The following is a 25,594-nucleotide window of genomic DNA, read 5'->3' on the forward strand; positions in this document are numbered from 1 at the left end:
GATGGGTTTGGGGCCAGGAGGTCCTTCCTTACCTTCCAGGAATTCCTGGTTGAGAAGGCTCTGAACCTGGGTTCGGAGGGTATCCACCAAGGGGAGAAAAGAAGTTGGAGTCCAGTCTGGGTTCTACTCTCGAGCCATGCACCTTGGCGCAAAGTCCTGGATCAATGTCCAGCCCCTGATCCAAACGAGGAAGGGATGCAGGAATCACATCGGTGCCCAGGAGCAGAGGGGCACACCTGCCTGACTGTAAAAGCACTGGGATTTCTGAGCACTTAGTTCCCATCTCACCTTTGTCACGAAGCCTTCCCTCCCTCCCTCCCTCCCTCTCTTCCTTCCTTCCTTCCTTCCTTCCCTCCCTCCTTCCCTCTCTCCTTCCCTCCCTTCCTTCCCTCCCTCCCTCCCTCCCTCCATCCCTCCCTCCTTCCTTCCTTCCCTCCCTCCCTCCATCCCTCCCTCCCTCCATCCCTCCCTCCTTCCCTCCCTCCTTCCTTCCCTCCCTCCCTCCATCCCTCCCTCCTTCCCTCCATCCCTCCCTCCTTCCCTCCATCCCTCCCTCCTTCCTTCCTTCCCTCCCTCCCTCCCTCCTTCCCTCCATCCCTCCCTCCCTCCCTCCATCCCTCCCTCCCTCCCTCCTTCCGTCCATCCCTCCCTCCTTCCTTCCTTCCCTCCCTCCCTCCTTCCCTCCATCCCTCCATCCCTCCCTGCCTCCTTCCCTCCATCCCTCCCTCCTTCCTTCCTTCCCTCCCTCCCTCCCTCCTTCCCTCCATCCCTCCCTCCCTCCCTCCATCCCTCCCTCCTTCCTTCCTTCCCTCCCTCCCTCCATCCCTCCCTCCCTCCATCCCTCCCTCCTTCCCTCCATCCCTCCATCCCTCCCTCCTTCCCTCCATCCCTCCCTCCTTCCTTCCTTCCCTCCCTCCCTCCCTCCTTCCCTCCTTCCCTCCATCCCTCCCTCCCTCCCTCCATCCCTCCCTCCCTGCCTCCTTCCCTCCATCCCTCCCTCCTTCCTTCCTTCCCTCCCTCCCTCCCTCCTTCCCTCCTTCCCTCCTTCCTTCTTTTTTTTTGGCTGCGTGGCATGACTTGCGGGATCTTAATTCCCTGACCAGGGATTGAACCCGCGCCCTCAGCAGTGAAAGCATGGAGTCCTAACCACTGGACCACCAGGGGATTCCCAGGAAGCATTTCCTGATTGCTCCAGGCCCTGGTGATAACTCCCTCCCTGAACATCTGTAGTGCTGATTACTCCTGACATTTGATACCTGGTGTGGGTTACCTTGCATTTCTCTCTTTATTCATTACTGGGCTGAAAGCTGTGTTTGCTTCCCCCTCACCATACCTGGCACTTGGGAGCCCCTCAGGAGAAGTATTGTTGAATGAATCAATTCAGCCCTACAGGTGTGTTCCCCCATCTGCTTCCAGAAAGGAAGTGAGAGAAAACATGACTACTGAGTGCGTGTGTGTGTGTGTGTGTGTGTGTGTGTGTGTGTGTGTGTGTGTGTGGCGAGGGGAGATAAAAACACCAGGAATCCAGGCTAAGACAAGTTGCTCTAATTGAGCACATAACTTAGCATTAGTCTTCCCAGCCACAGAAGCAGAAAGGGAGACATCATGGTTTTCCTCAGATAAAAAACGGGAAGCAGCTGAGGTTGAGGGGAGAGAAACTTTTCCTGGCCTGAACTTCTGAAGGTGTTAACTGCCTTCACTTTTCTGTTTGGGACGCTGACCCCAACAGTTTTATGGGCAGCAGATTCCGTGACGATTTGACAGAGAAGCAGAGCTCTTCTCCATGCAGCTGTTTCTTTCACCCAGCCTGGTAAAAAGCCGAGGGCATGATGGGACATCACCACCCTGGGGAAGCTGTTCCGTGGGAGGAGTTGGAGTGAGGGCTCCCAGCAGGTGGCTTTGTAGAGGGGCACTAGGTGAGGAGGAAGGAGGTGCCTCCTTGGGGTCTTCTGAGAACCAGTACCACACAGACAACAGATAAGCAGTCCCCAGGGTGGCCTCACCACCCAGAACACACAGCAAAAGCAGCCCTACAGTTTGTCCTTACTGGAGTCCTTTAGCCGGAAAAATGACCCCCAGTGATGTCACCAGTGCAACACATCCTGCCAGCATCTGAAATTGGCCCTTAGGTCATCCCTCCAACGTCTCACTGGTTGGTCACGTCAGGGAAGTTGGTGCTGTGTGCCCACCATCAACTGAGTTTTTTCCTCGAAAGAATCGTGGCACCTCACTATAAAGAGCAGTTGTCATGGTGAGGAATGCCAACTTACATGGAGTCACGTGAGAATGTAAGCAGCTGTGGGGCATGGATCACAGCCCCCACGCTGGGACAGCCCCTGACCTGGTCCCTGCACCCAGTAAACACCAGAATGTTGGAAGAGATGGGGCTAGGAATGGAGATAAAGGTTGCCTGAACAAAACGCCCAAAGAATCTCACGTCGGCCTCTACCACCTCAATGGAAGATGCCTAAGGACTGATGCCTCGCTTTCCTTGGAAGATCCTAGCCTTTTTGTACATGTTTGCTGATTGAATAAATGAGAGATGATGGATGTCGCCTGTCCCAAAGGCTGAGTGTGTCCTTCCTTTTCCCACAGGCGGACCCTGGGTTGTGGTACCACCACCACTACTATGGCTGATAAAGGGGTACAAGAGATTGGGAGAAAGGACAGAGTGAGGACATGGACGAATATTTTGCTCTCAACTTTCTTTTGAGGACACAACCTCTGAGGATAGTTTGCAGGTTGTGCAGAGTGATGCCAGGTTGGCCCTGCTCAAGGGTATCCACCAAGGGGAGAAAGGAAGTTGGAGTCCAGTCTGGGTTCTACTCTCGAGCCACGCACCTTGGCGCAAAGCTCCATCTCTCTTCTATTCTAATTCCTACAAAGGCCTCATATGGGCTGCCAGTTACCCTCTATGAGAAGACATTTGGTTGTTGTTTGGAAAAGTCCTGATTAGGGAATCTGTACCATTTATCATATGACAAATTATATTTTTTATTTCAGAGGTGCAGGTTCATGGACCATGTTGAGGACTTTGCCACCTGCCCCTGAAGGAAGCTTGGCCTCACGTATCCTAACCGGGTCCTGCTGATCACCTACGGGAAGTAACCTTAGCTAGAGCGTCTGCTCTGGGGAAGTGAATCTGTCTTAATGCAGTGCAGATTGATTGAACACCTTCTCTGTGCCAAGGACAGTGATAGTTATTGGGGACAAGGAATGCATACGTTGTCATCCCTGCCTTCAGAAGCTCACAGACTGGGGACATTCACCATAGTAGATCCTGTTTTGCATCAAGGGAAGTGCTTTCTGAGTCAGCCCAGATGTGGGCCTGAATCCTGGGCTAGAGTTGATTTCAAGGAGGTTCATACTGAGCTGTTCCCTATAACGTGTACCCTCATGCCAGCCACATTCTTCATCTCTGCTTATTTATATCTCTGGGCCCAGGCTACCTGAATAACTTCCCTTTGGCTGCCTCCTGGTTACCAATGCCCCGTTAGCCTTCTGAATGTCTGGCATCTTCCTGTCCTTGGCCCCTGTCTGCCCGAGGTCGGCATGGTACACTCGATCACCTATATGACTTTTCACTTCCCACACCGACATGACGACTAATGGTAAAAGGCCCATCGTGCAGAGCCCTTGGCAGCTGGGTTTTTTCCTGACAAGTCAAGGAGTTCTTTATAATGGCTGATTAAACCATTAGGAAAATCCCCTGTGCACGTAGGTGGCTTGGCAGGAAGAAGGCTGTTGGTGCTTTCTGAAGCTGGCCAGCTCCTGAGAGGGATGCCAGCGTTGGTGGGAGGTGGCAGAACAGGAGAAGGAAAGATTTCAAGGGGTATTGCCAATTGCTTGTTTAAAGCTTTAAAAAGCTCACTCCCCTATAATCAGGCCCTTCCTTTCCAAACTACACTTCACCCCAGATGTCACCCAGGTGGGGCGCCCCGTCTCTCCAGATCAGTTCTGGACATCCAGGGAAAGAGGCTGACACGGCCACCCATCAAGTCATCTTCCTCTCTCTATCCTGATAAAGACCTGGGAGATGTTTCCCTCCCTCTGGCCCCTCCATCACCTGTCCTGTGTAGGGCCCCTCGCCGTCATGCTAACTACTGTACCTGCTGAGCGTATTTGTAGAAAATGCTTCGTTGGGAGCCATTTCTGGACGACTTGCCTGGATCTAAGGAAGAATAGCCAACATCAAATTTCTGGGGAAGGAGGCTGCCTGTCTGATACGGTGAGGGCCCCAAAACCTTCCACCTGGATCTGAGACAGAGGCTTCTTCATCCAGCAATTGGATCAAACCTTTTTGGGGAATGGGAAAATGGAAATTTGTGGAAGGAAGATGGTTGGGTCCAGCCTGGCCTTCAAGGCCTGGTCTTCTCACCTCGTCCCTGCCCCTTTGAGCCATCACCAGCCCGTTGTGGTATCTGTGCTTTCATTGGTCAGTGGTGAGGCAAGAAGGAAGGAGACAGAAGCTCTTGGGGAGGGGACCCAGTGAAGTCTGCCAACCAAGCCTTGCCGCACCCTTACCTGCAGTGGTCTGAGGTTGGGATTATCGTCCAGGTTCCTAGAAAATCAGGGGGACAGTGTGACAAGGATGACCAGCTCACTATTCAAAGGAGGCTCACGCTTACATGTGGCAGGCACCCCTGCAGGCATTGGGCGTCTATGCCAAGGACACGCGTGGAGAGCCCTCAGCACAGCAAGCTGTGAAGTGGGCAGCCGTGGCAGTCAGCAGACAGACGAGCATCTTGACCTCGTGTCCAGTCTTTCGGGTGGCCCACCCCGGTCTTCAAATCATTTTGTAAACTGTTCCTTTCACAACCAGATATATGTGTATCGTAACCCCCATTGCCAGGATGGCCAGTAAGATTTGCCTTAGGTTCCAACTCTGAATGGTGGCACAGTGACCATCTGGCATTCTGGACTGAGAAGGCCTCGTCCATGCTCAACGGTAAAGACTGCCACGATTGTAGTGATGTCTGCCTCGGGGCCAAGAAGACATGAGGTGCCCAGCAGGGTCTTCACTGCAGTGAAGAGCCTCCACCATCAGACTATCACTCAGGCCCATCTCTCACCGTCTCCCCGATGTACCCCACATTCTGTCCACATTTCAGACAATTGCCATGCATGCCGCGTACCACCTTCCTGCGTGTATGGACAACATCGCTCATTCTCCAAAGAGTCCCATGCTCACCCACTTCCCTGCTTCTGCTCATGTCTTTTTCCTCCACCTGCACTGCCTTCCCCTGGGAAACACTGCTAGGTTTTCCATCAAGGACTAGCTCATATTCCATGTCCCCCAAGAAGCCTTCCTCTGTCCCTCTTGCCAGAAGGGAATCCCTCCACTCTGTCCTCCCACACGACCCTGCACTTCCGTCAGGCAATGGCCCCATCCTGTTCGTGGTCTACGTATTGGTTCACAGACTCTCTCGCCTCCACTTTGTGCTGAGCTTCTTGAGAGTGGGGGGGCCGTGCTGTGTCCCCTGCTAACTGAGTGCGTTGCTGCACAGATGGTGCAATGTGTTTTTATAAAATTAAGTAGAATAAAACGTTTAGAATCCCAGTAGTTCTGTACCTGTCACTGTCTGGCATCTTTAGGAAGATTTGGAGCAAGAACTCAACCGCTTCTCTGCCTGCGGAGGCGACCGCCGCATAGGTCCCAGGGCTCAGGCTGAAACACTCTGTAAGGTTGCATGCGGTTTCAGAAATGATGCCCTTCTCAGCAATTCTGAATTTGGAAAAAAAGGTGGACGGCAATCTCTCTCGGAAATGCTGGAACTGGAAGAGACGTGATGATGGTGAGAAATCCCCTCTGTGCATGGGCCACAGCTACCAGGAGAGACCCCCTACCTCCCAGACCCCTCTCCATCCATCAAAACAGCACTACAGGCCCTGAAAAGGGAGACATTGCTTACCCGAAGTCTCAAAATGCAATAGAGTTCAGACTGTTATTTAATATAGATGCTAACACTACAATGAATGAGGGGAATATGATACATGGTTTTACCTCATTAAATCTTACAGCATCCTGGGCTTCTGGGTTTATCTCCCTGCTTATATACAAAGACAAATCATGAAAACTAGTGAGATTGTTTCAATACTGAATTAATTCAGTAATTCAAAACGTAATTCAGTATTGGAGTTTGGAGTCCTTTCTCTCTGGACCCTTTTGCAAAGCACTCCTTGGACCCCTGCAGCACTGCGGGGCTGGAGTCCTTTCGCTCCCTCCATTTCTTCCTTCCAGTAAAGCCCTGAAATGCCTTCTCACTGGAGAATAATAGGCCCTCATCATTTTCCTTTTATTTCAATATTTTCTTGGAGATAAAACAATAAATATCATGCAGTTCCTATTACTGGACGTCACATACATATTACATGATAAAAATCCCTTACTAAATAAATTTTCCCCAACACAACTGAGATGGGGATTCCATTTAGAACGGTCACGCAGCATGAAATGATTGCTTGTGAGCTCTGCCTTGGGGGGAAACAAGGAGACGGGGAGAGGGTCTTTTCAAGGGGTGGGAACCAGGCTGGGCTACGGCTGAGGTTACTTTTGCTGTGTGCAACGGGGCGCTGGGCAGAGTCTCCAAACTGATGCTGCTGACATTATCAGCAGCCCCAGTGTCTCTGGAGCCTGACTTGCTTGGGCCTTTCTGGCAAAAGAAATGATGAGATCAGTTCTTCTCCAGAGTCAGCACTGTTGTGTGTGTGTGTGTGTGTGTGTGTGTGTGAATGCACACGTGTGCACATGGGGAGGCACTGTGTACAGACGGGTGTGGGCTTTGAGCCTCCTACAATCACAAGACCTGACCCTCTATTTCTAGGGATGCAGCTCATACCTTTTATTCGATCAAGTCCTCACCTCGTTCTCCAGGTCTGGGAACTAGAACCCTGACTCGTTCCTTGCACCTGACTGCTTCCCTTGAAGCCCTTCCAGAAGTTCTCATTCCATGACTGTTGTGCTGAGAACCAGAGTTGGATCCTAAACCCAGCTCTGTGGCTGGGCTGCCGCTGTGACAGGCAGACCTCCTTGCTGTCTGCTTTCTGCCTGGGGTTTTGTGTATCCCGTGCTCAAGGACCACCTGTCGCAGCCTCTGTCTCCCTGTCGGGGGACGTCTGGAAGGGCCGGAGGAGCTTCCCTGGACCTGCCAGCAGGCTGCAGTCACCACCCGTTGGCTGTGGCTACATCCTGCTCCCTCCCTCTTCCCTTCCATCCTCGTCCTGGCACATGTACCTCCCCTTGGGCAACAGCCGCATTACAGAGTTCACGTCTAAAGGTGTTTGAGTGCCTGTGAGGTTAGGTTTCCCAAACTCCATCTTTCCTTCTCCATCCTTACCCATATTTTGGTCACCTTTCGCCCATGCCAAGCCAGAATATTTACTGGCCAGGGGTGGGGAGGGGCAGGTGGTAGTGGGTGGTCGGGAGGGTGGGGAGGGAGGGTGGTGGCGGTGCTGTGGCTGTAAGAAGAGTTGGAGGATGTGCCTTGAACTTGCATTTGCATTGCATGCATCCTGGTTGTGGTGGGTTTGGGAGCTGACAAAGAATAGAGGAGGCTAAAGATCTACCCCCTGCCCCACCAGGGACCCGTGAGCCCTGTCTCTCATCTTAAAAGGAACGGGCAGCATCAATCTTATCTATCAGGGGCCAAATGCTTGAAGATGGTTTCATGGTTGCATTCCCTCTGCAACGTCAAACCAGAGAACAGCTTAAGGGATCCAGCTTTAGACAAGGACAGCTGAAATATTCCCTGCGTTGTTGACCTGTTCGGAAGTTCTAAGCTTGTATCTATTACAGGACATAGCAAGACTGAATTGGCAGCCACAGAACAGCAAGAGACACGTTGAGGTCAAGGGTGTTGGAAGAGGCGTAACAATATGGACAGACGGCAGCAGGGGCGGTGGCCATACCTGATAGTCGATCTGAGGGAAGAGAAGAAAGGCAGGTTCAGGAACCCAAACTAAAACCCAAAGGCGAGCCGATCTGAGAAGGCTGGCTCGGGGCCCTGCGTTCCTTTTTGTTGCACTTTCAGCCTGTTCCCTGGAACACCTGGGAGTGAACAGGGACCATCACTCACTCTCTGTGCAGAGCTGTGACAAAGGAAACCCAACTGCTGTAGAGAGCATGAAGGGGAAAGGAAATTGAAGTGGGAGGAAGGTGTCTGAGAAAAGGAGACTCTCCCTTTCTCATCTCAGCTTGGTTACTCTTCACAGCAGTGATGATAAAATTGGAAGGAAAAGAGACAGTGATGGGAACTGGAGGTAAGACAGAACCTGGATCAAAGGTAGATTCCCCAGAGTTGGAGCTCCAAGGAGAAGGAAACTGTTATTCCATCAGACCACTGTAAAGCATGGTGGGAATTTGTTCTAGCATTCCCCTCCTCCCAATCACTGTACCTCAGTGTTTGTAGGGATGTATGTGTGGGTCTGAATGTGGAAATATCTATGTTTCGGTCTGTTCATGTTGCATAAGGAGGCACTGAAGATGCAGTCCCATTTTTAAGCCACTTCATGGTTTGCAAAGTATTTGCATGGAATGTGTTGAGTTGTCACAGTAGTCCTAAGCATATGCTAGGCTCCGAAACTGAGAATTTGCAGTCTCAGTAGCAGAGGTGAGAACAGAGCAAGCTGTGTTGCTTCCTTTGTAATTAATACCCACCACCTCCATGTACTGTCTTCCACAGTTGGCACGGGTTTCAGTTCTATCCTACTGCTGATCCTGGGCTCCACTTAGGCGTACCGGCCATTTGATTTGCCTGGGCAGACTTATCTGGAGATCAGGAATGAGCTGGAAGGGAGGTGGCAAGTTCCAGCCTGCGGGAGGATGGAGCTTATCCATCCTTGCTCTTTTTCTCTGTCCTGTCTTCTCCCTGCCTGTTTGTACACCACCTGTGCTTGGTTTGATGCAAGGCAGAGCAGTGCTCCCATAGCAGTTGGAGAGTCACAGGCCCATGCCAAGGTTGCAGAAATGTATGCGGCTGTCATGTGGGCAGCGCTGTACCCATGAACACCAGTAGAGCCCTGGAGTCTCAGACAGCCTAGTTGCTGGCACCAACATAGCCTGTTTCTCAGCAGAACTGTCAAAGGAATCCAAGTGTCTCTTGAGTTGTCAAGGTCTGGACTGTTCTTTGGTGTTTAACTCGATCAGGATCCTGCAAGATCCAAAGGGATCTCCAGGGAGCCTAAGGAGGTCACAGGTCTGCTTGCCCCTTCGGCAAAATGGGCAGCTGAGAAATAAGGTACCTCTGGCCGAAAAGTAGACAAATGGGCTTGGCAGCATTTAGAAAAACATATGATTACAATATTGCCAGGGCTCCTGAACTGTAAAGACTTGGGGCAAATCAGTAAACACAAGGCTGCCGTGTTGCTCAGCTCTGGGACACTAGAATCAGATGAAAATATGAACAGCACCCCCAGTTTTTGTGCATGGGGGGCAGACCTCATATCCTCTCTGGACTTCTGTCTCTCATTAGGAAAGGGAAGAGCTGGCTGAGATTTTCTTAGGAGTCCTGTCTGGTTCAGGACTTGAATTGTTCAATCCTTGCTGGTAGACCAGATGTCTCAGTCCCTTCCTAGCCCTTCCCAACTCCTCTCATTTTATTCTTCTCAGGGGTGAGATTAGGGGACTCTGAGGATGAGGATCCTCTTACAAGGTACCTGAATCAGTTGGGATCCTTGGCAGAAAACAATGGAAACTAATCCAGGGTGGGGCAAACAGGAGGTCATTTACGGGAAAGATAAATCAGAGTCAATGGGAAATCTAGAGAACGCGACTTGGAAGGTGGGCAGGAATGAGAAGAGGTGGCTACACAGCTGGACACCACCACAGGATCTGCCTGCATTGCTGTACCTAAGATTTGCTGCGAAGAATCCCTCAGCTGGTCCCAGCTCCTTTAGTTACTTCCTCAAGACTCAAGGCCTAGAGTAACCAAGAACATCTAATTGGACAAGCCTGGGCCACAAGTCTACCCCTTTGCATCCAACGGCTGGGGAGAGGGAATGTTTGGCTTCTTTGACTGCTGCAGTGGGAGACCAGGTCTGGCCTTTCACCAAGGTTCCCCCCCACATGGAAAGGGTGTCCATGTGCCTAGTGGTGATGAAAATGACAACTGTCCACTACCGCATCCTTAGGAGATGTTCTTTGATAGTCTCAGCTGGTTTGCGGAACCTCCAAAGTATGGCGCTAAACCCCATCAATTTCTTTTCCATTGATTTCATGCAACTAGGATGTGGAAATGTGCTCAGAGAGAGCAGAACCCAAAGGGTTCTCCTCCTTCTAGAGCCAGAAACATATTTTTGTTTGAGCTGTGAGCACCACCAGAAAGGCAAGTGCCTATGTCCTGCTGAGAGCCCTCATCCTGGGACCACAAGTTCTGGTATCGGGCACTCCCCTGTCACCACCCAGCTGCACCTTGGGCAGGTCATTCATGCTGACTTTTGGTTTCCACATCTATAAAAGCAGGAGTACTGGGGTTTTTGAGACAGTGAGTGTGAACATGTTTGGAACTCTGAAGTTCTCTATCAGTGAGGCCTTCGTGTTAGAGTGGACCACAGCCAGCGCACAGGACTGTCTCAGGACCCAGGAGCCCTGCCTGTCCATGACGGGGCTAAGGCCCTAGTTGTGAATGTTGCCTTAGTCTCAGTGAACATTCCCGGGATCCTTCGTAGAGATGCTGTCAGAGCTTCCGCCACACAAGAGATGGGTGTGTTTGACTGAAGGCTCGAGGGACATCTGGCACCCGGTCCCCAGCTCTGCCATTAACTCTGTGTCACATCACGTCACCGGGCCTCAGTTTCTTCACCTGTAATATGGGGACAGGGGATCCCAGCATTTGATGGTTGCACGATCGCAGTTATCCATGTTCGTGCGGAGGCTGTGGGGTGCATGGTTTGAGAACCCTCCACTTTATCTGTGGGACGCATTAAACTATTGGGGAAAGGAGGAGGGAGCACAGGTATCAGATTTTCTTTTGTAACTCCTTTCTTTTTCATGGTATTAAAAAGAAAAAAAAGGAATTCCCTGATCACCTCCTCACAGCTAGTGTGTGTGCAGGTGAGTGTGTGTTGGGGGTTGTACGGCGGGATGGCCCCTTAGGAGCTGAAGGGCTGACTGAAGAGCCATCAGAGGGGAGGGGAGGCTAGGCGGAGAGGAAGACCTGGCCTTGGATGAGTGGCCGAGCAGATGCTCGTAAGCCAACCATGGAGCTTTGACCGATTTTGGTGTAAGCATAAGAGAAAAACGTACCTCCCGGCTGTATACCCAGGATTGTTTTTTCCCTTAAACTCCTCCCAGAGTTTAGCCAAAGATTCTCAGACAGTTCTGTGTATAAGCAGTCCCTGGGGAGCTCGTTACAATGCAGATTTTCAGGCTCCATCCACGGAGATCGGGACTCAGAATGTTTGGGGGCGATCCCACAATCTGCAGTGTTGCAACAGCTGGTCTCGGACCAGACTACTTTCTAAGGAGCAAGCATCAGAGCCTGCAGCAGGGCAGGAGCTGTGCCCACTGTAACCTCCTTCGTCTCAGGTTTCCCTGAACTCTGTCACCCTTTGGGTTTTATTTCTGAGTCTGCAGCTGGGTGAAATCTCCCAGCCTAGCTGGTTGCTTTCTCCAGGGTGTACAGAAATGTCCTCAAAGGGCAAAGCCCGGAAGCATGCTGCCTTACCTTGAACACCTCGGACTTCAGTGGAAATGTCCTGTCTTTTGCCTTTAAATTTTGTGGCATGATAAAATTGAAGGACACGATGACATAGTTGTTTCCCATACTTTCTGGCACAGAGAAGATGTACTGCATGTCCCTCTGGGGTCCTGCATGAAAAAGGGCAGTGACTGGACTTCAGCTCATCTCTGGCATTCCAGGATGAGACGGTGACCACTTCAGAGAGCCAGTTCAACGTTGTGATGGTTGTGATAGAAACTCTGGATTTGGGCTAATAGACCTAAGGCCTGGGTCCCATTCTCCACAGTTACTAGTTGTGACACAAGCTTCTTTATTTTGTGAGCCTCAGTCTCCTCCTCTTAAAAATAAGGAGGGAAAGTATAGTTCCTACTTGGTGAAAATGTTTCTTACACTGTAAAGTTGAGGGCTATTTTTATAATAATAAGTGGAATTCCAGAGGCCTCAGGTATGCATTGGTGACAACCATGGAGCCATGAAATGGTGTCAATCCCCCAAGCATCAATGGAGACAGAGGAAGAGAGGCAGAGAGATGGCAATTCATAGAACTCTGCTACCCAAGAGTCCTCACCAAAGCCAGAGGGAGACAACTAACGTGAAAACCATTAGATTCAAATGCATGAGAGATCGGGACTTCCCTGGTGGTCCAGTGGTTAAAAATCCGCCTTCCAACGCAGGGGAGGCGAGTTCAATCCCTGGTCGGGGAACTAAGTTCCCACATGTCACCGGGCAACTAAGCCCGCGAGCCATAACTGCTAAGCCCATGCGCTTCAACTACTGAGCCCGCGTGCCACAACTAGAGAGCCCACATGCCGCAACTACTGAGACTGTGCACCACAGCTAGAGAGGAGCCTGGACACTGCAACAAAGGGCCTACGTGCTGCAACGAAACACCTGACATAGCCAGAAAAACCAAACAAAACAACACAACCAAATGCATGAGAGATAATGTATGAAGAGTAAATGAAGATGAGACAAGCTAGAAATGAATTAATAGACATCAGAAGGTTGGGGTACGATTGGGAGGCTCTGAAAGGGGAATAGGGAGACATAGAGACCATCTCGGTCATCGGCTTTTTGTGAGGATCAAACAAGATGACACACTCAAGTGCACTTAGCAGCACAGAGCAGGTGCTCGCCGGCTGCCTCCCTTCCCTCTCTCCCTTGTAAGGAATTACTACAGATGGCACAATGTATAATTTTGGTCAGTTCATCGATCTGCACTAATATCTGGGGGTGCTGGCCCACAGTCAGACAGGTGCAGCTCAGGAAGATGAATCAGTAAACTTGCTGCCCGAGCGACTCGGCGGTTCCTTAGAATCTGTCCTTGGTCTCCTGGTGACTAGGTTCTCTGACCAGCAGAGTGAAGAGCCTGGAGGCGTGGGGTCATTCAAGCACACCATTCTCGACAGGCTGGTGCCAAGGTGAGGGAATGCACGTGGCGAGGTGCAAACACACACACACACACAAACACACACGCACAACTATGTTGTTTGTACAGCTTTTCCTATGCAGGATGTGTGAGCACTCAGGTCCATCTTCAGAGGGTGATATTTCACTCAGCCATGTCACAGACGGGGAGCCAGAGGTGCAGTGAGAGTATGTCCCTCGCTCTCTTAAAATCACATCAATGAGATTCATCTCCCGGGAGCCCAAAGACAAGTTCTGAGGTGCCCACCTCTGGGATCTCAGTATGGTGCTGCAGGATGCATCAACCAACATGGGCAGGATTATGCTCCCTGATGCCTGCATGGTGCCTTGTGGCTTCAAGGGGAAGATAGAGATGACTAAATTCCCCTATGTACAGTTGGGGAGACTGAGGACAGAGAGACCAGAGTCACAAAGCCAAAATGTGGCAAAAACAATGGTTTAACCCAGGCCCTGACTTTTGCCCAGTGTTCTTTTCATAGCTCCCCCAATGTCCTGGATAATTTTTTTTTTTTTTTTTTTTTTTTTTTTGTGGTACGCGGGCCTCTCACTGTTGTGGCCTCTCCCGTTGTGGAGCACAGGCTCCGGACGCGCAGGATCAGCGGCCATGGCTCACGGGCCCAGCCGCTCCGCGGCATGTGGGATCTTCCCAGACCGGGGCCCGAACCCGTGTCCCCTGCATCGGCAGGTGGACTCTCAACCACTGCGCCACCAGGGAAGCCCCTGGATAATTACTGAAGAGCAGTGGGCCCGTTCTACTCTTGGGAGGTGGATGGAGCTTAGTAGAAGGACAGTGGGAAAGCAAGAGAGCAGGGGATTCACAGTGGAGATTCTCCGGCCCACCCCCACAGCAATCATTTCCCCTGGAGAAGTATAGCTGTCCCTTTGGGCTGACAAAGTCCTCTTCTTCAGGCTGATGGTCTAGAATCGAGGGCCCCTGAGAGCTGAAGCTGGGATAGGGCAAAGGCTGGCAGCTTCCCATCTGGCAGAATAATTACCAAGGTCATAACTACCTTCCGCATTTCCTGGAATTAAGTGGTTCTTAAACATCAGTTGGGACCATCTTTCATGGAGTGCGTTTCCATGGTCCAGGCTGATTGGAACTTGCTTACATATAAATAGGCAGAAGAAGTTATCTCGGAAATCTTGACATGACATCCTGTTATGAAGAGAGACACATCACTTAACGACTACGGGTTTGTCCCATAACTTCACTGTACCTCTGCCTGTCAACTATAGTATCCGTTGATTTACCACCGTCCTACCCAAAGGCCAGAGCCCCATTCTGGTTCCTTCGTGGTCAGATACACTTCTGATGTCTCCAGTGGTCGGAAGGACAAGGACAGAGTCAAATTATGAGTTCTTCAGGTCCCTCTCACGGCCAGCAAGACGACTGCCAGTCTCCTTCTGTCCTGGGTCCTACACACTGCGAAGAAAGTCACCTTTCCCTAGGGCCCTTTGCCAAATGCACGATTGGGGTCTTATCAGAATACAATGGATTCAACACCTAAAATCATACCTGTGATTAAAGTTGCGATACTGGAAATATTCTTCCTCGTAATTTATATGTGTTCCTCTGATTCTTAATTACTTAGACCCAGTCTCTTTCTCACACATGCTAAATTTTATTTAAGTATGTCATTGAATAAACCAGACAGCCCTTCAGAGAAATGTCCATCTTAATTCTTTAAGATGTGAGCATAGGGCTGGGGATGTGTTGTAAAACATCTAGTCCTACATAGCTGCTGAGTGATGACACCGATGACTCACCCAGAACTCTAGAGTCAGGGCTGGGAGATTAACCCCCATGTTCCTCTCTTGCGATTCATGCCAGGAAAGACTGTGGCACTCCAGGGCTCCAAAAAAGATGGCAAAAGAAGTTACAGGCATGATAACCATGCATCCTGGTTTCCAGGAAACTGGTGGTTTCAAAGCTTTGGTGCCAATATTCCCTTCTACCATTAACGTTTCCTGAGAGTTCTAACATTTCAGAGAGGAAATACCTTTCATGCAAAGAGAGAACACACAATTTCCTTTTCAAAGCTTTTGTGTCTTGGTGGAGAAAATAGCCTCCTTCTACCTAGATCTCTGAAAAGCGAATCTTTATTCTCACAAAAGTTTAGGGAAAAGGGTGGGGATTGAGGGTTTGGGCAATAGTTAAAGATTTAAAATCTAATTTTGAAAAAAGTGTAAGTACCAAAACTCGCCATCATCCTTATTTTCATACAACTGGCTTTTCCGTCGGTCGTGGGTTTTCTGCCACTCCAGAGACCTGGGCGTGGAGAGACAGACCATAGGATGAGACCTCCTGGGATGTTTCATCTCAACCACACATGGCCCGACAGGGGCCCTTTGCACAGGCCTCCAGTAGTTTCTGGGTGTGAGTGGACAGTGTCGCTCTACCTGGTGATTCTATGCTGATGGCTTCCAAGCTGTCTCCCAGCCCCATCCTCTTTCCTGAGCTTCAGATGGATACATGCTATGGTCCATTCCTTGTCTCCACCAGAGCCCCACCGTGACCTTGAAATCAACGTATCCCAAAATGTACTCATCCTCTGCCTCCTTCTATTGCCCAAGTGAGAACACGAAGGGTTATTCTCTCTCATACCCTCCACGTCCAAGCCATCACCAAATATTAATGATTTATTGATTCTACCTCCTAAACCCCTCTCAAAGCCGTCGAATTATTTCCATCCTTATTGCTGTTTTCAAGTTCAAGAACCCTCATCTCCCTCTTGGACTGCTCACCGGTCTCCCGGAACTCAGTCCGGCCCGCTTTCCTGTTCATACTCTACACCTCCAATCAAAACAATCTTTCTAAAACAGAAGTCTGGTTAGGGCACTTCCCTGCTTAAAACACATCAGTGCTGCCCTTTTACTCTCAGGATGAACTTCAAACTCTGAAAGAGAACTTGGCCTCTGCTTACCTCTCCAGGTTTACCCGAGCAGCTCCCTATCCCCCTGCCCTTGAACCGTACACTCCAGCAATAATGAACATCTTCATTTCCTTAGAAATACCTGTGTGTCTGGTGGCAGTGGCAGCACCCAACCCAGACCCGCCTTGGCCTTCACCATGATGCTTCCTCTGCCTGGAATACACTTCCTCCTTTCAGTCCTATAACCCAATAACTTTTACTCATCTTTCCTCCTGAAAGGCACTTCTGCTGGGAAACCTTCCCTGTCCCCCCTGGGGTGCCCTTCCTTCGAGCCCGCATGGCACACTGTACCACTCCCATCTCAGCACTTAGCACCCTGTGTTACTAGTGCTTGTTTATTTCTTGCTGTCCCCCATTAGATTCCAAGTGTCATGAGATCAGTGACCTTGCTCTCCATTATATTATCCGTCATAGGGCTTTAACACAATGCCTTGGTGCATGGTGGGATGCCATAATTTTTTGCTGGCTTAATTAATTAATAATTAAAGCCATCTACTTCATTGGGATAATGTGTTCCAGAAGCTACTTCTAGAGTCTGCGGTGAAGGAGGGAGACCTCACAGGCAGAAGGGAGCATCTGTCACTTCCCAGCCCACTCCTGAAAGTGGAGGCACATCCATAGGTGACGGCCCCCAAGGCACAAAAGTGTAATGGGACCCTTCTCTGGAAGGGTCCAGTTCTCTGGAACTGACTTGCATGGAGGGCCTGGGTCACCTCTGTGCCGGGAGAGCAACGCAGGGACCACTCAGGCTTCTGGCTGCAGGCCGAGCCAGTCAGATGTGTTATTGTAAAATGGTAATTTTATAATTAAGTGATAATTACATTTTCTGCAGTGTGTAAGGGAAAATAAATGTAGTGTAAATCAATACACTATTGATTCATGCAAGTTTGTCTTTAAGTATGTGTGATTGAAATTTCCATTATGGTTGAGATTAGACCACCCGCCCTCCCCATCCGTCTCCACTCCTTAAAACGTAGGGAAGGGGCTTCCCTGGTGGCGCAGTGGTTAAGAATCCTCCTGCCAGTGCAGGGGATACAGTTCGAGCCCTGGTCCGGGAAGATCCCACATGCCGTGGAGCAGTGAAGCCCATGTACCACAACTACTGAGCCTGCGCTCTAGAGCCTGTGAGCCACAACTGCTGGAGCCCCCGTGCCTAGAGCCCGTGCTCCGCAACAAGAGAAGCCACCGCACTGAGAAGCCCGCGCACCGCAATGAAGAGGAGCCCCCGCTCGCCGCAACTAGAGAAAGCCCGCACGCAGCAACGAAGACCCAACGCAGCCAAAGATAAATAAATAAATAAATAATTTTAAAAAACATAGTGAAGAAATCGACCAGTGCACGGAGACAGTGATGATGCGGCCATATCGCTTCCTTCCAGCCCGGTTGCTGGTGGGGAATGGGGAACCTCAGCCCTCAGCCGGGGTACGTGATCCTCCAGAGTAGGTGTGGCAGGGTCCATCTCCCGTCTCTGCTCTGCACACTTCTCCTCCCTGCTCAAAGGCCTTTGTGAACCCCCATGCCTGTAGGTACAAATCCAAACCTCTCGGCTGGCACCAGGCTTTCTGGTTCCAGCCCCCGACACGTCTCCCCTAGGTTCCTCTGCCTCAGGCCAGCTTCTTGGCCCTGAACACACGCTGAGCCACTGTTTCTGGCTCAGCGCAGCAGCCGACACTTCCCGCCTACCTAGGGATGGCTTCCAAAGTGAGTCATACTTTTTTTTTGGTTGAACTCCAGTTCAACCCCATTCAAGACGCTTTCCCTGAACAGGCCCGCCCATGGGAAGCTTCTCTTCCCCGACCTCTGGGGTCCCTTATTGCCATCACTGGTCATTTGATCTTTAGCCTGGGGGACGTGGGCAGAACGTCAGCTCACGTGAATTTCTTGCCTCTTCTACTCAAGGGGACTGTGCCTCTGACATCTGCCCTTCCTCCACTCCTCCTGCAACAGCCAACCCCGAATCAGGGATTCAGGCTAATCGGATCCCACCCCGCGCCATATTGGGCAGCTTGGGGTGATGACTGGGAAGGGCTGGAAAGGGCCATGGATATCCCCAGGGAGGAAGAAAGGACAGAGGCAACATAAAAGGAGAGAGTGCGGCGGGGAGTAAAAATATTGTCCAGTGGTTCGTGGTTTTGCAATTTCATTCCCCTTCTGTGCGGGAGGAGGGGATTCAGCTGCCCTGTTCTCCAGGGGGCATCTGAGGGAGGTCACACCCAGGTTTATGCTAAGAATTCGTGTCTCTGCCTCTCCCTCTCTCTCATATTCCTACCCTCCAGCCCCACCTGTGCAGGCGCCTCGGCTGGTGGGCACCGCCCAGCCTGGGGCATCAGGCTCAGGCAGGGGTGGGAGAACTCTGCATTCGCCTCCAGAACACACTTCTCCGTGTATTGATTTTCACCTGCTTGAACACGATGTATTTCCTTTCAGATCATGTTCTCCCTCGTGCTAAGCTGCCACGGCTGGCCAACGTGTCTCGACTCTTTCCGTGGATCTAACACAGGCCCTCAGAGACCTGCGGGCAGGCTGGGCCTTGCTGGCTGCTGAGAGGAGCCAGTCCCCTGTGGCTGGCCTGCCATCCCTCTCAGGCCTGTCATCTCATTCTTAGTCAGCAAAGGGGTGGGGACCAGGGATCCATCCTCCTGGCAGCTGGGAAACACCAGCCCAGCTCTCCAGGAACTACAGACCACACAGCGGGGGCCCCATAGATCAGCTGGGTCAGCGAGCAACTGCCTGGGACACGGCCAGCAGAGGCATCTGAGACCCACGTAGCTTTGTTCACTCCTACCACCAGCAAGGCGCTGGCTGCTCGTGGGAGTCTGGACCAATACGGCAGGATGGATGATGCAGGTGGACTGAATCAAAAGATCAGCCAGATCTTTGCCTCAGCTCCCCAGCTCCCCCTAGAATGAAGTCTTCTCCATCCTGACGACATGGCATCATCTGGGTCAGAATCCCATGGGATCCTTTTATGGAAGGAGACTCCTTCTCCCCATCTCTGTCTGCCAAGTAGAACTTGACTCCTGCCCTACCCTGCCCCTCTTTTAATTTCGTACTTATTCTAGGTATATGGGTTCATCGCTCAAGACTGCTTCCTTCTGGAGGACAGACACTGTCTCTTGTCATCTGTATGCATCCCACAGCACCCACCCAGCACAGTGTACTTAGTCCGGAGTACACAGCAGGTGTTTAAATGATGCTTGGTGAATGGTATCACGGGAGTGTGAGTTCGACTGAAAGTCACACACAGGTGTGAGCTGGACAGACCTGCAGTGAGATCTACCTGCTGCCCTCATGGGTCAGAATGCTCTCCAAACACCGGGTCTCCATGAAGGAGAGAGAGAGGTTTCCAAAAGCCGTACCTGTCACTCCAGCGCCCTCTCCATTCGCTCTTGCCTCAGGGGTTCCACAGGCGGATAAGTTATTCCCAGCCGCTCCTGTACTGAATCTGCAAAGAACAGAAAAGGAAAACTGTCAGTGGTCTCCAGCAAGGGTCAGCAGAAGGGATATGAATGCAGCTGCTTTTCACCTCCAAGCACTGATTTAACTTCTGACCTCGTTTGGCTGCAGCAGGAAAAAAAAAACTGGAAAGGAAAAAAAATCAATGTCTCTGCCTGTGTGGAGTTGGAATGAGACCGAGGAGAAAACGGTCCTTCTTTCTGTGCAGCACCTTGAAGGGCAGGCGCAGCTTCCTCAGTCTGTATGACTGCATCCTAAAATCTGAGCCAGCTGAGACAACAGCAGATAAATAGCACGGACGGTGCCATGGGCTGCAGAGGGGAGATCTTTATGGGTCTCCAGCCTCCTCCATGCCCTGTCACAGCCGGCATCTCTGTTCCACTCAAATAGCTGTTTCCTTGCTGGCGGCCCCTTGGGAGCTGTGCTGGGGTCTCCACAGCACTGTCCTGAGCAAGGCCAGTAGGAGGCTGATTTGAGCACGACCAAGACCTTTGAGGCCTGGGAGTGGAGCCCTCCTAGACTGCGGCCCCGGGGCTGCAGCCGGCTCCCCTGGCAGCCTGCCTCTGTCAGCGAGCAGGGCATCCCCGTGGCCTGAACGTTCCTTCCTTCCCCAGGGGATCACATCATCATCTGTCCCAGATACAGAGGCCGGCACACTTGCTCCTTCAGACCACCGAGGCCAGAGGGCAGGACTGTTTGTTGAAAAGTTACAACAAAACAATCACAACCCTTTGAACTTATGTTCCTGGATCCAGGAGGCCTCCGCCTGGTGAGAGGAATTAAAGCATGATTGAGTTGTAGCGGCAGTATTGATCTGTGCTAATGTTGTCTGAGGAGACAGAGGCCTGGAGAGGTGAGGAAGGGGCGGACTTGTTCACTGATTCCAGGTCACAGGAGAAAGTCCCAAGTGGAATATTCCCACGTGGAAAAGAAACCCGTGTGTGGAGGCAGGGCTTGGAGACAGGCCTGGCTGAGTGTGTGATGTGCACTACGGCCTTCCATCCTCTGAGGTGGATATTCATATAATCCTCGTCTTGCAGAGGAGACTGAGCATCAGAGAGGTTAAGCAACTTTCCCAAGGCCACAGAGTAAGTGGCAGAGGAGGAACTCTGATCCCAGCCACTGTCAGTCCCCAAAGCCCAGGCTCTTAACTTTGGAATTGGGAGTGGATAAAGGATACAGCTGCTCCCGGGCCCAGCTCATTCTCACATGTGGACGAGACCCTGACCTTGCACGTAAACCTGGGCCAGCACGTGATTACCAGTAGGGCAGTGGCATGAAGGAGCGGTGTGGTCAGACAAGGGCCCAAGAACCCAGCTTGGGTATGGTTCTTTTCTTGTCTACTTCCGTCTAGCTGACACTGCAGTGAAAGGTACTCTTTTAATGCCACGTGGGATGCGGGTGCCCCTCTCTGCCCCCCACCAGGCACCTCAGGCTTTGCACACAGTGTATTCTTAACTGCCAGCATGTGACGGAGCCCACGGAACAGGGACGTGAGAAACGGGCGCCTGGTGGCCCAAATAGCTTAATGAGCCACCCTCAGTGCCTAAGGGACAGTCAGGGGCTCAGGCAGGCACAGGGGAGAAGAGGGGCCAGTGCCCGGAAGGGGCTAAATGAGGCATGCAGAGAAACACGTACCCCCTGGCCCCGGGGAGTCACTGACCCAGCCAGGTGCATAGTAAAAAATGCCAATTTCATTTATCTTCCTGTCTGTGTCCCGCCCAGAGGGTGGGTGAGCAGATTAAAAAGCTCACTGCATTTATGGGCTGGTTTAATCTTACCACTTGTGGTCAGAGTTATAACCTCCTCTTTCAGCAGGAAGAACCTTTAATCAAGTTCTCGGGCGCTTGTCTGACCGTGTCACTTCTTTTCGACAGTGCTCTGTTGGTGATCACATGGGCCTTGGCCAAGTGCCTCAGGCGTAACCTTCGAGGCTAAGGTCACAGCTGCATCTGAGAACGGGCGGGCTTTCTTGCTTCACTCTCCTGGCTGCTGACTGTACCCTGACCCTGGTCAGATCTCTCAGAAAGGGTGCCACCAGGAAGAGGTGATCCAGGTTATCTGTCCTAGGATAATAATTCCTTGAAAGTATTCTCTTGAATGCAAGTTCCAGAGGCAGTTAATTGTTACTCCTAGAAAAAAATGGTTTCATGGCTAATGGTAGATTAAAACCAAGCTGTACTTATATTGCTAATACATTGTTAATACAGGCCTTCTCAGAGCCTTTAACATGTTAACATCCGAATACTGCTTTCATAGAGCATCGCACCAGGCTGGTGCTCCTCTGAGCACAGGCTGGGAAGCGTCAGCAGCCGCAGAGTGGCAAGAATGGTGGGAATGGATCATGCAGGACACACGGTCTTCATCACCTACTGTCACAGAAGTGTCCTGTTTAGACTGCTGTGTGCTATAAGAACAACTCAAAGCGTGTGCTGTGGGGGAGGAAACCTCCGGGCTGTGAGCAGAATCATCACGAGCCCCAACCCCAGCCAAGCCCGCACTTCCACTCCCCAGTTCACCTCCGTGACCTTGGCCCTAGGTGTTTACTTGGCTGCTCTATAAGCCGGCAGTCACTGCCATCCCCATGGCCAGCCTCTGCGGGGCTCACATTCCATGGCCATCTGGACCTCTGGATACACAAGTCCCTTCTCCCCTGCATTCAGAGGAGAAAGAAAGGCCGTCTCAATGTATGAAAAGGGCCTTGCCAGGAACGGCCAGCACATCACGCAGGTACCATGGCTCCTTCCTTCCATGCCCAGCACAGATATCACTCATTGATCACGGCTCTCTTTTTCCAAGTCCGGAAGCAGAGCCCAAGTCTTGTCAACACAGTAATCCAAGGCAGCACTGCCTGGATCAAGGCTGGCACACAAGAAAGCTGACTTTCTCTCTCTAACCTAGACTTGTCCACATCCGGGATGGGGAGCTACGGGGAGCAGAATGTCCATCCGTGGCCAGATGTGATGATGGTATTGTCTGTCTCCACTGAGAATTCAGAGGAGGGCAAGGGAGATCCCAGAGGAAGGGCATCTGGAACCACTGGGACTGGGATCTCTTATGGCTTCGGTTTATCAGGGTCTCTTCCTTGCTTGTGGGAAATGTCCTTGGAGCTCCTCACATATTCTATGATGGAGAATCCGTGATGTCATCCTCATAGGCCAAAGACAAATGCATTCATTCACTCATGCAAGCATACTCGTCCACTGATCCAACAGGCATTTATTAGGTGCCTACTCTCCTCCAGTTGCCGTGCAGAGGAAGCATTTTGGTACTGATTTCCTTAGGGAGGAAGGCGGGAGAGAAAATACTGCCTCTGGTTTTTTGTTTGTTTGTTTGTTTGCTTTGTTTTGTTTTGTTTTTTAACATCTTTATTGGAGTATAATTGCTTTACAATGGTGTGTTAGTTTCTGCTTTATAACCAAGTGAATCAGCTATACATATACATATATCCCCATATCTCCTCCCTCTTGCGTCTCCCTCCCACCTTGCCTCTGTTTTGCAGACTGGAACATTCACCCAAACACAAAGCAATGGAGTAACTGACCTTAGGTCAATGGACAGGAGAGACTACACGCAGAGAGGGAAGGCAGATATGAGAAATAGGCCATAAATAGAAGCTGATACTCTGCGTTCCTTGGCCCATAAATACCTGTGAAAAATGGACCCTGGGGTTTGCGACACTGTCTCTTATGACCTAGAAGACATTATCAGACCTCAAGAGTTGTGAGAACTACAGAGATGGGGGAACATTTGTGGGAAATCATCACAAGGCCAGGAAGTGCTGTCCCTGCACGGCTGTATAAGTATAGATGGGAACCCAGGAGTCGTGGTGGCTGGGCCCGGCCATTTCAAGCAGCTCTATCGCCCTGGCCTTCCCCTCTCAGGTGTCGGCTTCTCATTTAGGAATTGAGGAGGGTGGACTTTAGTCGTGTTTTCCAGACCAAACGCTACTGCACACACTGACGATATGCATTTTTGTCCACCCAAAGTTGGTTGTTGCATCAAGGGGAAAGACTGTCCCCCAGTAGCCATCCTCCCCTCATTCATGGGAATAAAGTTCTAGCTGGGCATATGGCAGCCCAGCTAGATGGCATGTTTCCCAGACAACCTTGGGCCTCAGGGTGGCACGTGACTAGGTCCAGACTCATTGGATCTGAGAGAAAATGGTGTGTGCCTTTACTGATACGTGCCTTCCTTAGGGATGTATAAGTGGCCCTGGCCTCTTTCTCCTCCCCCGGCTGGGAAATGAGGGGACCTGAGGCAGCTGCCCTGGGCTCACAGATAGAAGCCCCATGTTGCAGGTGGCAGAGCCAGCTACCAGCTCTGGAATCACCTGCCTAGCTGAGTAGTGAACTTGATCTCGTTTGAGCCCCTGCATTTTCGAGTGTCTTTTTCAGAGCAGTTCAGTTGGTACATAACAAATAAAACCCTTTTGGGGCAAAATTTTCTCCAAATTCAATTGGGTAGCTAATTCTGCTTTCTTTTTGGGCTAATCCCCCAGCATAGTTAGACACTCTGCCTGTCTGAGGCCATTCAAGGATAGTAAGATTTTTGGTGGGTCCCTGGGGGATGAGGATACTGGGCACCAGAACTACTGGATGAAGACAGGGAATGAGGTTGTCCATGATGGGCCTGGACATGGTGGAGGCAAGGGTGATCACTACTTGTTTCAGCTTCTTGGGCTCACCGAGGCAAGTGATTCTGACTCCTGTGTAGGGGAGCAAGAACCCTGGGGCACCGTGTTCATGGAGAGCCTTACCTGCTCAGCGCCAGTCACTGTGTAGGCATGCCGACTCACCAGCCCGTTTGCCATCCTTGTGGACTCAGTTGTCGGCTTCAAAGGAGAAAAGCAGACCAAGCGTTAAACATTCACACATTCTTCAAAAAGACAGAAAAGCACTATTCAATCAGCAGCCGGGCTGTAGCCAGAAGAAAAGCATCCCACTGACTCACGTCGGAACGGCATGTGTTCCTGGATTTCTTTCCTAGAGAGGCAGAGTTTGGAGGCTGTAGGGTGCTTGAGGCCCCAGCATTTCACACCTCAGGAGACCACCCCATGACAGACAGAAGGCCACCAAGTCCTGAGGACGTGGGCTGCTGGCTTCTCCAATTACTTGCTATCAATGAGACACAACACAAGACATAACTTCTGGGCATTTTGTGGGAGTTGGGAAGACCTACCACCTCCAAGCTATGAGGAATTGGGGTTTAAAGTGCATTCTGGTTTCATGTGGCATTGCAGACGAGGGGTGTGTGACTCAAAGCCCACATGGTTAAAGAATGAAGGAATTGTCCTCAGGGATACGGTGTTGGCTGTCTCAGAACAGACTCAAATAATTTGGAGGGTCATTCAGGCTTTTCAGAATGGGGTACTCTGCCTTTGGGCTGCTGCCTTTAAAGCCAGTGAGAATCAAAGGGCCCCCCGTTCACTCTGGACCCCACTGCTTCTGGTCACAGGGAAGCACTAGGCAAAGGCTTCAGTATCAGACGACAGCGTCTGAACCCCTGCTCAGCCACTCACTGGCTGTGTGGCGGTAAGCATTTTACTTAGCCTCTCTGAGCCCATTTCTTCTTCTGTAAGTGAATTCTGCGATCCCTATTTCAGATGGAGGGCTACCGTGAGGATTAAATGAGGTGGTGTCAGTAAAGCACAGCATCAGTGCTCCGCGATGGTCACTTGGCCATTCCTCCGAATGGGCCAGTGGCTGAACACTCCTGGGCGAGGAAAGGCTCGAACCAGTGCAGCGAGATTCCTGGTCTACTCACCCCGGCCAGGGTGCTGCAGGTCATCAGGGAGCCTGCCTCGGCTACCATCTTCACCACTGTCATCAGGTCAGACGAGGAGGAAGGCAGGCTGATGCTGGTGACTATCCCTCCTATGAGGTCCACCAGGGCATCAGGGAGGTAGCCATAGTGCAGGTTGACATAGGACCCATGAAACCTGGGAGGGATAAAGGCAGATCGACCCCTGCGGTGCCTTTGGTGCCCCCAGACAGGGAGGGTGTACCCGGACCTCTGCATATTTTCCAGGACTTCCCAACCACCCCTGGGCTATGGCAACCCACCCACCTTCTGTTCTCCTGGATAAAGAATCTAGCG

General features: G+C 51.2%; 1 protein-coding gene across 1 annotated transcript in view; it reads right to left on the reverse strand.

The window, feature by feature from the left end:
• Positions 1 to 25,594, reverse strand: part of CAPN13 (calpain 13) — a 99,345-nt gene that overhangs the window by 28,838 nt on the left and 44,913 nt on the right. The window contains 12 exon segments of the mRNA XM_032652236.1: positions 33 to 76; positions 162 to 175; positions 4,110 to 4,199; positions 4,525 to 4,561; positions 5,573 to 5,775; positions 7,909 to 7,920; positions 11,664 to 11,806; positions 14,117 to 14,262; positions 15,301 to 15,375; positions 19,399 to 19,484; positions 24,255 to 24,329; positions 25,262 to 25,436. Of these exon segments, the coding sequence (XP_032508127.1) occupies positions 33 to 76; positions 162 to 175; positions 4,110 to 4,199; positions 4,525 to 4,561; positions 5,573 to 5,775; positions 7,909 to 7,920; positions 11,664 to 11,806; positions 14,117 to 14,262; positions 15,301 to 15,375; positions 19,399 to 19,484; positions 24,255 to 24,329; positions 25,262 to 25,436 (1,100 nt within the window).

Source organism: Phocoena sinus, chromosome 13, assembly GCF_008692025.1.
Source record: "Phocoena sinus isolate mPhoSin1 chromosome 13, mPhoSin1.pri, whole genome shotgun sequence".
Taxonomy (NCBI): Eukaryota; Metazoa; Chordata; class Mammalia; order Artiodactyla; family Phocoenidae; genus Phocoena; species Phocoena sinus.